The 13586-nt window shown below is 42.2% G+C and overlaps 1 protein-coding gene across 1 annotated transcript in view; it reads left to right on the top strand.

Annotated features, from left to right (window-relative positions):
* Window positions 1-13586, top strand: part of FAT1 (FAT atypical cadherin 1) — a 148664-nt gene that overhangs the window by 85895 nt on the left and 49183 nt on the right. Inside the window, exons 8-9 of the mRNA XM_015419675.1 lie at window positions 1862-2001; window positions 11361-11636. Of these exons, the coding sequence (XP_015275161.1) occupies window positions 1862-2001; window positions 11361-11636 (416 nt within the window). The remainder of the gene's footprint in view (window positions 1-1861; window positions 2002-11360; window positions 11637-13586) is intronic.

The following is a 13586-nucleotide window of genomic DNA, read 5'->3' as shown; positions in this document are numbered from 1 at the left end:
GAACAGGTTGTTTGAGGGTGAGAGGGTAGCACCAGCCTTGGAAACTTGGCTGCTTTATTCATCAAGGCTTTTAATAGAGTGTAGGTTTCAGACATTTTGTTTCATTTATTAGATTTTATTAGGGCTTATTAGGTCTTATTAGGTGTGCATGTGTGTAGGAGGGGGAAATTTGTAATTTCACTGTTGTGTGATGTTTTAATTCTGTATTGTAAGCCACCTTGAGCCATTGGGAGATGATTCGCCCAACCTAATGCAAGAAATTCGGCGGCATCGAATAACCTGTCCTGAGGCAACATTGAGCCCATCCATCTGGTTGCTTTGCCTGAAAGGCAGAAGCACTCTCAAAAATATTTCCATTTTCTGATTTGTTAGAATGAAATGACAATCCTGAAATACATTTGCTTGAACTTAGCTGCCATTTAAATAAGTGAAGCTTATTTCTATTATTTATATATGATGAGAACTGGGGGAGTGGTTGCCAGCTCCAGAGAGGGAAATTCCTGAAGCTTTGGGGGTGGAGCCCAGGGATGGTGGGGCTTGTGGAGGGGGAGGGACCTCAGCAGGGGACAATGCTGTAGAGTCCACTCTACAAAGTAGCCATTTTCTTCTTGGGGATGGATCCTTGTAATCTGGAGACAGTTGTGTTCCTGGGACATCTCCAGGCTGCACCTGGAGGTTAGCAGGCCTAACTGTGAGCTGTATACAGTTTTATTGGGATAGACATATTACTCAAGACCACGTATAATTGCCATTTTTAATTACAAATTAATTCTTAATTCTTTTAATAAATGAATTTGTGCTTTAAGGATGGGCAAAAGGATAGAAGAAACGTCTTCCTAATTAGGACAGATTATTTTGCCATCACAAGGATTGGGTTGACAACAGTGGAAACTAATTTGTCCTAATTTAGTATGTCTAAAAGTCAAAACCAATAGAAATTAATGGGTAGTATTTATCACAGTTAACAACATTTGGCTTTAATAGCTATTGTACCTTTTGAGGCAATCTGCTCAGAGTGTTACGAATATTATGATGATGATCCATTCAATGTTTTGGTTTTTGAGCGTTGCTGAACTATATTTCAGAGCTATGTTTCAGTGGACACCTAAAAGTTTTGTAAAAGGGTAAAATAAATTTACTGAAGGGGGAAAAATGGTTATGCCTTCCACGATGTTGAGCTCTTTTTGTGCACTCAATTTAGTTTTCCCCTCCTAAAGCGTTCCCCTCAGGGTCTTACCTCATGCCAGTCTGTTGGCTCACAATCCACAGAGCACTGCTCTTGAGTAAGCCACATATATTCAATGGCATTTCATTAGCAGCAGTGCTCTGTGGTCTGCACTCATGGTAATATTTTAACATGTGTCCCATGGCTGCACAGGTCCGTTTTTTAAAGCAGGATACCATTATAAATATAGCATGGCAAATGATGTTACCCAGTTTCAAATGAATGTCTTCTGCTTAAACTTGTAATTTAGAAAAGGCTTGAGAAGAGCTATGCACCTTTGGAAGTAAGATTCCCAAAATGGCATAGAGGCAGATGGGCTACCAAAATAATTTGGGGGCAAACTGAGTCCATATTTGTGGACTTTGTCCATAAGGCAGCCACACATTCCACCTTTTAAAAGAGATCAAGTTGTTCAAAAAAATGGGGGGCGTGAATAGCACCTATGATTGATACAATCGGATGAGCTGTCTGCTCCTGCTGGTGGTCTGCTGTAGATGACTAATACGACACAAAGATATTTCAGAGCTGATTTAGTTTTAAACTTGTATTAAGACTCATAGCAATAGGTATCTTCATGAAATTATACAGCAAAACAGCATTTTATTAACTTCTGTCTCATGCAATTTCTTGGACCAGGTGGCAACTATGACAGTCGCTTTGATGTGGACAAGGGCACTGGAACCATCATTGTTGCTAGACCTCTTGATGCAGAACAGAAATCAAATTACAACCTGACAGTAGAAGCAACAGATGGAACCAGAACTATTGGCACGCAGGTAATGGAATTTCTAATGACATGTTTATTGAAAGGATTTCTAGCTGTCCCCCTTTTCTCCCTTGGGCAGAATTACATTGTGTATAAATTAGAGGATCTTTATGTGAAAAGGAAGTGGTTTCCTGTACAAACAGAGTACAATAGCCTTAATGTTGGATAGCTAAAGGGGGGAGGGTGCATGTAAGTAGATCACTTCGCTCTGAATCAACATCTTTAAAGTCATATCAGATTCTAGAATTAGAAGAGTAAATGAGAAACAGAGACCAAGCCTCGCAAATGACTATTCACCTAGAAAGAAAAGGATTAATAATTAAGAAGCCCCCCAAACCCAGCCAAAAGTGGAGAGGATCAACAGCTTGAAATCAGCTTTATGGTCAGGGTATTGAACATTTTAATAGTGTGAAACTGTATCAAGTTTAAAGGATGCAATATTTGTTGTTCTTGAAAATAGTGGATTGTATCCAAGGAATTGTAAGCAGAAGGAAAATAGCTCTAGTGTTGTTCCACAAACACTTGGCAAGACTTGCACAACAGTTTGGCATAATAATTAGGTGCTGTATCAGTTCCCAGGCTTCTGGTTGTACCAGATGTTGCACAAGCAAGATAAAGCTGAACACATCTTGTTTTAGTTTCACCATTCTTGCACAACTTTCTAGCATGATTATAAAACAGTCCTGTGAGTAGAAGATACCTTCTGCATGTGGATGAGTAACCCAGTAATGTGATATTACATGAAATTAATGATATTACATCATTACACTGATTTGGTCCCCAGTAGTTTACCCAGTCCAGATTCTCTGGTGACCATTCCAGTATGATATTTGTAGCAATATTTGCCTACATTCCCATGACATATTTTTAGGTTGAATTTATTATCTACCACTTTGAGTGCATAGTGTTGGTGATATTAGCTTTCATGTAAATCAGCGTTTTTCATAACTCATCTAGGACTAACCCTGGAGTAAGCGCATAGTACTTTTATTACCACAGGTCAGTTCAGTGTTTGATTCCCAAGTGATAAAATACAACTAACCTTGTCTTTTACTTGATAAGGACCTAGTCTTTAGGGCCTCCAAGAGGTAGCTTGTGAGCTAGTTCACCAGCTACAGAATAGCTTGTGCATCCCTGAGAAAACTCATTAAAATATCTACTCTAGCAAGTTTGTGTAGTGTTTCAGTGTGTGGACTCTAATCTGAGAGAACCAGGTTTGATTCCCCACTCCTCCACTTGCAGCTGCTGGATGACCTTGGGCAACCCATAGTTCTGTCAGAGCTGTTTTCTCAAGGAGAGTTCTGGAAAGACCTCTCTCAGCCTTGCCTACCTCACAGGGTGGCTGTTGTGGGGGATAAGAGTTTGTAAGCCACTCTGAGACTCCAAGTGAAGGGCGGGGTATAAATCCAATCTCTTCTTCTCTTCTTCCTCCTCTTCTTTTTTCAAAATTTTCAATTTTCCCCATTTAATAGGATTTTTCTCTTCTGCTGCTTAACTAGAATCTTGATTTCTTGTGCTCTTCCTACACCATGTTCTCTTTCTAGGACAGAAAAAAGGATATTATTAATTATTTAGAAGTAGCTCTCATTAAAGGAAAACTTGGTGACCGCAGGTCCACACATTGTATCTCCCACATGGAAGTAACTTAGCGCATCCTCCACATGAATTAGTCAATGCAGTGGCTGTAACATATGGTATTGTTCATTATGTGGACATGTGCTGTTATATGGCAATAGTGGTAGTCCATTTGATAAGCCACTCTGCACAATGGCTTGGATTGACAAAGCTGTTAACAAAAATGCAGAGTTCCACTTTTGAAATGAATCTTTGCAGCCTCCTTCATCTTACTATAGCTCCATATGCTCCCCAGAAAGCTGCCCTTGGGGGCAGGAGAACTTAAGAATGGCATGGAATCCGTCACAGACAGACTGCATCAAGACGGAGAAATTGCACCCTCAGAAGGAAATTGCATCCTCCACCTTGCACAAGCAGAACAGCGCTCAGATTCACACAGAAGCAATGCATTAGATACAGCCCACTTAATTAATTATACTATATTTGTGTACAGCCTTTGCACCAATGTGTTTAAGGAGAGTTAAAATAATGGGTTACAAATGATGGATGTCTAAGCAACAGCCATTCTACCATCAAAGGTAGAGCTGGTGTCTGGTGGAGAAGTTTAATATGTTTCAATGGGCAGGAGTTATGTCTCGTTCTGCAAGTTAAAATGGCCCCTGCCTCGAAATATTGTCCCTAGGGAATAGGGAACCCCCCAGGAACAACATCTGAGAAGTTCATCATGTGCTGACAGAAATGCTTTCACCCACAGCAATGCTCCAAGCCATTTATCATTTTAACAAGTTCAGTAAATAAGTTTGTGGAAATACATAAAAATGGTGAATAATATTGTAATATCCAAGCTAGATCGCTCATGCACAGAAAAATGGTGCAGCTTTCTCCTTGAGTGCCTGATGTTGGATACACATCCTAAAGTGATGGAACAAAGTTGAACCATTGCAGTCAGTTAAGGAGTTCTTCAAAATCTGTGCTCTCTTTCAGTGAAAATAGTTCATGATCCAATAAAAGATGTCTCAACACCTTTTTCTCAGAGATGGCCTTTGCTTAATAGAGCTGTAAAAGTGCTGTGTGCTTCCGCTTCATAAAATTGCTAGTCTAGTTTCAGTGCCTTTATCACCTAGTTTTAAATTTATTACTTTTTAACTTCATTTGTTGCCACATCTTTTTGCCCAGTGGAGACCCAAAACAGCTTACATTGTTCTCTTCTCCATTTTATCCTCACAACAGCCCTTTGAGGTAGGTTAAGTTGAGTGTGTGTGGCTGGCCCAAGGTCACCAAGCAAGCTTTAGTGGCAGAGTGGGAACTCAGACCTTGGTCTCCCAGATCTTAGCCTAACACTCTAACCACTACTCCAAACTGCTGTAATATGAATCATGAATCTTGGAAATAGAAATTGTGGGCAGATTTGGCTTCTTACCGAAAGGAACTACATTAGAACAGATTAGTTGTTTCCCCAAATATCTTTGGGAAGTGCATCGTGTATCCCTTAGCAAGTGGTAAATAATAGTTTTGCTTCCAGTATGGAGAGTTGGAACAGTCAGCATTTTTTAAAAAAATGAGATGTATTTTTAATACTTTTCAGCATGAATTTGTCAGTGTTTGTATTTTCCCTTTCAAAATCCACGTATCATTTTTCAGTTGTTTTCTATGCCTTCTGTTTCCTCCTGTCTCTTAATGGAGGAGTCAAAGATTGCCGTAGTAGGATTTGCAAGAAAGCAAAAGACCTTTTTATTGAGCTTCTCCTATTTCCATCTTGAAGGGATTGATGTGGTATGTTGCTAGAGTTTCACTTTTCTGTGCTGCACCAATTAAACTGCATTCATTTGTAGAAGCAACAGAGCTTCTGACACATGACCAAGATGTACTTTTTTTGGTTTTAGAGAATTTAGATCCCACCTTTCTATTATAAATAATAGCCAAGGTAGCTTACATAATCAAAAAATAGACACATAGCAGAACACTTGAAAAATTCATAAACATAACTAAAATCAATAGTATAAAAGAGCGGCAAGCAACCTAAAATTCAAATAAACAGTAAAATAAAACATTACAATAATAGTGTTTGATAAGTCTGTAATAGAAATCAACAGTCTGTTGTACAAACTGAAACAATGTCAAGTGAAGAAGAAGAAATACTGAAGTTAAAGAACAAAGGGGGCTGACAAACTTCATGAGCAAGGGAATTCCACAGTCTGGATGGCACTGATGAAAAAAGTTCCAGTTTGGTCTTTAATTTAGAGATTTCTTCCTCAGGCTGTTCCCCCTCCCTCAAAGTTTCCGTGGCATGAAGATACATGGCATGAATTAAATGGCAAATTGAGCCATACTTTGCTTAAATAAGAGCAATTAAAGCAAGGGTTTTTTGGTCTTGTCAGAGTTTTGCTGAATGTCTGTAAAACCTTATATTTGTTGGATAACTATGATAAACACCACTGATTTACAAATTCTTTCACAGAGCATGTCCTAAAATATATTTAAGTGTAGCAAGCTGACTGAGATTAGTCATGTCACAAAACACTTGGCTAAGCAGTTGAAACACAATAAAAGTTTAACAAGCCTTTGATTAACAGCCATTTTCCCTTATGTTATATTAATTTCACTAGCGAAAAGTCACGTTGTTATCAAATTGTTATCTGTGTAAAAATAGTAAGCCAAATATATGGCCTCATTGTGGGAAGGGAAAAAAACCCTTTTGATTGTGTCTGCTAAATGAGAAGGCTGCAGTTGGCTGCAGGCCATGAACATCTGTAGAACATTTGATGCTTTAGTGGAATTATTGAAATAACTTCGAAAAAAAATAGTGAAGCAGTAAGCAAGATTATTGTTAAGGTTTTATATGCAGCCAAATGCTGGATGGGATGCTAAATGAGAATAAATGAATTCAGAGTTTTCAGTAATAACCCTGACAATGTTAAAGATGACTGAGGAAGAAAAGCGATGGGTATGAGGGAAATCAAGTCATTCCAAATGTTGATCCTTTTTTGTAACAACCTTAAATGAAGATTGTACTTCATAGGAAATGAAAATAAATGCTTGAACGATTCAGTTATGTTTATGGAATAATATTTTTACAGTCCCATCTACTGAGTAGTTATTGCTGTGGTTATCAACTTTTCAGTAAGTATGAATAATAGGCATTTTAAGTCTAATTGTCGCCATCCATGTGTTGATTCTCCTAATACTGAATCTTATATTGTGCAAAGTTAATGCACACATTGTCCTTAAAAATCAGTTGGGAGGAATTACACTTGGGCTGTGTTCATTTACTGTGTTTCACAGTTCTCAGTTTCCACAAAGACCTTTCTTGACAGCAGAATACAATTTTATTTTTAACCTCAGGATCTTAAAGTACAGTATAGTTGTACAGTATAGTTTTTCTTGTGTACGCACACAGTACTATGACTGAAAAGACCTTACCCCCAGTATGTATAAGATAGCTTTTCAGGCCAGGAATGAACATATCACCTCCACACTTGGCTTCAGAGAACCATCTTGTAGCAATTCAGCACTCACAAAGGTTGTCCATAGCCAAGCATCATGTTTGGCAGATATTCGGAGGATAAGGAACCATGCATCCTTTGAAGAGACTCAAACTACTTTTCCCCCTACTGAGCATGGCTAAGCTATCACAATCATGTTGAAGTCAGTGCCATCGAATTGGCTGTCTCTCGGTCCCCAGAGAACAAATGCTAAATGGGGTTTGTTTGTTTTTTTTCATAAAAATGATAACTGTTCTTGAGGGACTTCATCAATACACAAATTCATGTTACGGATGGAGATCTGAAATATGGTATTTTTTCCACCTCAAGTAACACATGAAAGGTGCTTCTTTACTTGTCACTCGTCCTTATTCATAACAATGTATTATGCAACGGAGTCAGCCCTTGTTAATACAGAACATGGCATTTGGGGCCCCTTACACCTGCAAGGACTTTGAAGTGGTTCAAAGTGGTTATTGTACCACAGGTAAGGGAAAGTGCTTTTCCTCCTGTATTTGGATGACTGGGTTGTTCCAAGAAAGAGTTTACCGTCAGGAGTCAAATTATAGTATGGACCTTGACTGCTTCCTCCATCCCAGTTCTGTTCCCGGGAGGAGATCCCAGGAACAGTGCTGGGCTTAAAACTGGGGTCCACAGTGATAGCACCAGCAGAACTTTTCCTCCAGCAGAACCTGTTTCACAGACTGTTAATTAATGCACAGCATGCATAGGCTGCCATTGTTCTGCTCAGTTACAGTGTTTGTTTTTAATATTTAAAAAATCCTCACTGCGAGTTACATGCCAGTAACAGAATTGGGATCCGTATATCTTTACGTACGGCGTGGTGAAAAACAAGCAAAATGTGATACAGTCTCTCAGCATTGTCATTGCCATGCTTGCGTGTTCCTTTTGTTCCTCGTTAATAGATCAGAGTGTTCTGGCTGTGCCAGTGTATTTAAAGTGCATCGTCTTCTTCCTTGGCTGGATCTGGTTGCATTTCTTATTACAACAGCCTCGTAAATGACGTCTTCCCTTTCTGCTTTGGTACATTCTGATGTAGTTATGATCTGTTCAGAACATTCCACGACTGCTTGGTTTGACTTTGTTTTTCTAAAGGAAGCGCTCTCTCTCTCTCTCTCTCTCTCTCTCTCTCTCTCTCTCTCTCTCTCTCGTACCTTAAATCAGTAGTTCCCAACCTTTTTGAGTATGAGAACACCTTTCACTCGTCGAAAATTGCATGGACCCTCCACGTGATAGTAGTTGTACTGTTAATACCTGTCGGTTGAGAAAATACATAATGACAAAAACCTATTATGGATTTATTAATACTTTTAAATGGACTTGTATTTTGTTAACCACCACAACATATAGATACATTGGAAAAATATAAATACATCTATGTGTAGGACATGTTACTCAGTATACAGGTATATTTGCTTATTTACTGTACAGAGTCATTTAATGAGATGGTTGGTGCTGTGTTGCAGCTTTCAGAGACTGGAACTCTGGTTGAAGGGTGGACAGTACAGGCCAATAACTTCACACAGTATAAGAAAGTTTCATGTGTTTAGTAAAGTTCAGCATTGCTAGTGTAGTTGCCTAGAATGACCCCGTTTCCAACGTAACAGTTAGTCTGTACTCCTGTGAATTCACTTGGATGAACAATGAGCTTTCAGTCCTTGACAGAGCAATCGGTGGATGCTTATTTATTTTTATTGTAACCCTGCTTTTCAGTGGTAAGTTGGTTCCTTAAGGAGCTTGCAGGTCTCAGAATCTCACACAGATATTGATTGAAGGTGCAATATGAGATGCTACGTGTGGATAGCATTCTCAATTGTGCCATACCCATGATTGAGGGATGCCTGGATGTTCTGTCCCCCGCCTCCCATTACCTTAGCAATAGCAATTGGGTTGGAGGGAAGGGGAACCTCATCTCCAGAATAAGGTGTCAGATCTCTGGCCACATGTGTTGAGCTGCGAGTCTTTTGCACAGCTGATAATGCAGTGGTTATTAATCTAGGAGGCAAAATAAATGAGGAGGCCAGTGGCACATTTAATGTATAACAGAATGTATTCCAGCATAAGCTTTTTCGAGTCAGTGCTCACTTCAGATGTGTGAGCTGTCTTGGGGGGTGATCCCTCCTCCCCCACACTTTACTAGGCTAGTCAAGAGGGAGACGCTGCAGCCGAGTGAAACTCCTGTCCTCTGACAGCAGCCTGATGCAGCCTGGGCCTTCTTGGGCTGCCAGAGATGTGGGAGGGGCCAAGGAAGCCACCTGACAGGCCCACAGGCCCATTAGTGGCTTCTTAAAGAGCTGAAACCCATGCCTCTGTTTCAAGGCACAGGCATGTCCAGCTCTTACCTGAGATGAGAGGGGGTGGGCGATGGGAGCCAATATGCCCCTCCCAAGCCTCCCACAAGGAGCAGTTCTCTTCACAAGTAGGCAAGCAACCATGACGGGGCTGAGAATGGCCTGATGCTGCCTGCCTGGATAGGAGCTCTGAGCAAGCCAGCTGGTGGACTAAGCCCACTTAGCAGCTAGATACGCAAGGGGGGGCAAGGCCACCATGGAGGCAAACCCAGGGGGAGGGCACAGGTAGGGAAGGTCGAAACCTGCCAAAGCTGGACGGATCAGTGAACTGGATTAGTGATTACTCTGTACCCCCCACCAAGGTTCCCAGCCCACACTTTGGGAGTCCATTTATTTTTTCATTTAAACTCAAAGACCATACTTTCCAAAGTGATCTTTGTTGACCCAGAGTGCAGCAAAAATGTGGTCTAATAGTAGACACAAGTTTTGCTCTTCGGTTTTATTTTAACTAGCTTTTTATTATTTTCAGTGACGCACTTAAAGTTGGGGGGGGGATCGTTGTAACTTTAGGATCGTTTTTTTAAAAATTATGTGCCATGAAGTTGAAGTTGTACTGAAGAATTCGTGTGCACAGCAGCCTGGATTCAGAGAACCCATCAACTTATTGAGCATGCACAGGGAAGTTTTGGGCTTGTGCTTCTTTAACAGCATCCATCCAGCCCTGCCGAAGGGTTTCTCTTTTGAAACTGCAAATTGCAAAGGCTATGCATGGTTTGGAAGGGAGGTCTGCAGGCTCAGAGGGGCATGGTAAAGAAGCTTGCTAGGTGTGCCTAGCTTTTGGGGAATGCGTATAGTGTTTCTGTTTACCCCAGTCAATATTTCTGTAAACACCTCTTTATTTGGAAGGTGGTTTCTGGATTGTTTGTCTTGATCTGGATGTTGCTATCATCAGGGGTCATTTCGTAGAAAAAGAGCTAGGGGAACTCATTAGCATAACTCATTAGCATATGCCACACCCCCTGACATCAGGGGCCCGTCGGTGGACCTGCAAGGCCAGCAGGAGTGCGAGGAAGCCCTGCCAAGGCCCTCCCTGGCCCCAGGCAGGCAGGGGTGGGGAGAGGCGGGGAGGAAGCAACTTACCCTCCCTCTTCTCCTGCCTCCTCCTGGCTGAATGAGGGCTGGAAGCGGGGCGGCCGGAAGGAGGGGGCGGGGCTTCGTCATGTTCCCCGCCCCCTGCACCTCACCCGGGGGAACTGTGTTCCCCCGCGTTCCCCTTGTTTACTTTTAGAAAGTTCTTAAATTGTGCTCCAGAGAGACAAAACTTTCTCTCGCTTTATTTCAAATACATCAAGGGAAAACATCACTGTTCGCTCAGTCCATTCCCCCCCTCCTTTTCTTTTTCGCTTATGCAGTTAGAGGGTTAACCTCCTCGCCTTTTTCGCTGGGTGGGGGGGAAGCGGTTTTAGATCTTTTTCTTTGCATTTTGACAACTCACAGTTAGGCCGATCTTTTCTTTTTCAACTTTTTCGGATGATCGCTTTATCACTCGGTGACGTCTGGTGGCTCCGCTAAACCCCGTAAAACGGGATCGCTCACGCAGCAAGGTCCAAAGGGGCAGGGCATGGCGGGCGCCTCGTCTCCAACCTCTCGGCTGAGAGCGAGACTCCCCCCTCGAGCGCCCTAAAGCGCCCCGGATCCGAGCTCCTCACATCCTGAGGGGCTCGTTCGGGTCTCCGCTCGCGCGGATTCCCTCCTCCACCGCGGGCGGGCGAGACGCCCCTCGGGAGCGACCCAAGGATGCGTCTGCCTTTCGCGGGAGCCAGACCGGAAGCCTGGATTGTTTGTCTTGATCTGGATGTTGCTATCATACTGTATGGGTTTTTTTGTTTGTTTAGTGAGAGGAAAAATTGCTGTATTCCATTCTCCGTTGCTTTCTGATTGATTTTGCATTTTCTTCATTATCTTATCACTGTCACCTTTTTATCTCTTTGTCAATGCAGGTGTACATTAGGGTTATAGATACAAATGATCACAGGCCTGAGTTTTCTACATGGGAGTACCAAGTCATTATACCAGAGGACACAATGCCTGAGACGGAAATTTTGCAGATCGGTGCTTCAGACAGAGATGAGAAGAATAAGCTAATTTATACTATGCAGAGCAGTACTGATCCTATCAGCCTTAAGAAATTCCGTCTGGATCCTGCAACTGGCTCCCTTTATACTTCTGAACATTTGGATCACGAGGTCATCCATCAGCACGTTCTCACAGTAATGGTAAAGATGCATGTTGCTTATTCTTCAGAAATATTCCTTTTTGCGTGACCAAAGAAAAGGCCTTGGAGAGCTGGTAGAATGTAATAGCTGCCCGAGCTGTGAATGGAAAATGCCTAGTTCAGATCTCACTTCTGCCATGAACGCTTAGACAAGCCCCCATCTCTCAGTTTCAGACGTTCAAGTGCAGTAGTGGGGTAATAGTGCTGGTAAGGCTTGCAGAGGAGGTGTGTAAAACACTTGCACAATAAATGCTATATAAACACATGCACACATATTATATCCAGCTATTATAATAAGTGAAAGCCTATGAAAGACTGTTGAAGTTTACGTATTTTGGTCCCACCATTGGTTCATTACATTTTGAATATTGTGAAACGTAGGACAAGAATATTTAAAATAACTAAAATCCCACTGCTGAAGCAGAGGAAGAGGGGAGCATCACAAGGATGAGGTATTTTAGCCTCCTTTTTAACCTTCTTTGCTACCCCACCCATTGTTCCTCTCCTGTTTCTGCTAAGGAAATCCGCATGTTGAAAGACTCTTTTGCATCAGTGTCACGTCTAGAGTCGAATTGGATCTCTGTATCCAGGATTGGTGGCTCAAGTGGTTAAAACGCTGAACTGCAGGCTGTGGAAGGTCGGTAGTTCAGGAGTTCGAGACCCGGGTGCCGCATGACAGAGTGAGCTCCCGTCTCTAGTTCCAGCTCCTGCCAACCTAGCAGTTCAAAAGCAAGAAATTGCAAGTAGATAAATAGGTACCACTTCAGTGGGAAGGTAACAGTGTTCCGTGTTTAGTCTTGGTGTTTAGTCATGCCGGCCACATGACCACGGAAACGTCTTCGGACAGCGCTGGCTCTTCGGCTTTGAAACGGAAATGAGCACTGCAACCCTAGAGTCGGATTCAACTGGCTTTCGAGCAAGGGAACCTTTACCTTACTCAGGATTGGAGGCCACCTTTTGCTCAAGGGAACCTTTACCTTTACCTTATCCAGGATTGGAGGCTACCTGTTGCTACTACATTGCATTTTGGTTACTTATTAAAACAATACATTGTAGGTTAACCACACTGGAATATGTGCATTTGTATGTAGATCCATAAGAACATAAGAACAGCCCTGCTGGATCAGACCAATGGTCCATCTAGTCCATCATCTCACACAGTGGCCAGCCAGTTCCTCTGGGCAGCCAACAACAGGGCATAGAGGCCAAGGCCTTCTCCTGATGTTGCCTCTCAGCTCTGGGATTCAGAGGATTAGTAGTCAATGATAGACCTGTCCTCATTAATCTATCTAATCCCCTTTTAAAGCTGTTTATTCCTGGGGCCATCACTACCTCCTCTGGCAGTGAATTCCACATTTTAATCTCTCTCTGTGTAAAGTAGTATTTCCTTTTGTCCGCCCTGAGACTACTGCCCATCAGTTTCATTGGATGCCCTCGAGTGCTAGTTTGTGGGGTTTTTTCAGATGCAAAGAGGTAATTTTCCCAATTTAAAGGTTTCTCGCAAGGAAAATTTTGGTGCACAAAATGAGCTTCATGAGCTTCCACTCCCTCCCCCAAAACTTTTCACACTCTAAAACAGCCTTTTGTGGGGATTGAATTGGACTTGGAGGATTTGAATGTGAAGAGCACACAGTCTGCAAATCTCTACCACCACCTGTAGGCTAGACTCAAAGGGTGCAAGTGGCACACCACTTGTTTCCCATCTGCCTGATTCCAGTCTAACAGCTGATGTTGCATTGCATGCTACTTTTTCCTGCCAACATTTTCTGCCAGCATGGGGAGAACAGGCATGCAAAGCCCCTCCTTACACACCACTTTGGGGGTGGACTCAAGGTCTCTTTTGGTTTGGTGTAGCAGTTAGGAGCGCGGACTCTAATCTGGGAGAACCGGGTTTGATTCCCCACTCCTCCACATGCAGCTGCTGGCGTGACCTTGAGTCAGTTACAAGTTC

The sequence above is a fragment of the Gekko japonicus genome, unplaced genomic scaffold (assembly GCF_001447785.1).
Source record: "Gekko japonicus isolate JY-2015 unplaced genomic scaffold, Gekko_japonicus_V1.1 scaffold1422, whole genome shotgun sequence".
NCBI classification, from domain to species: domain Eukaryota; kingdom Metazoa; phylum Chordata; class Lepidosauria; order Squamata; family Gekkonidae; genus Gekko; species Gekko japonicus.
This window is presented reverse-complemented; position numbering and strand designations above follow the sequence as displayed.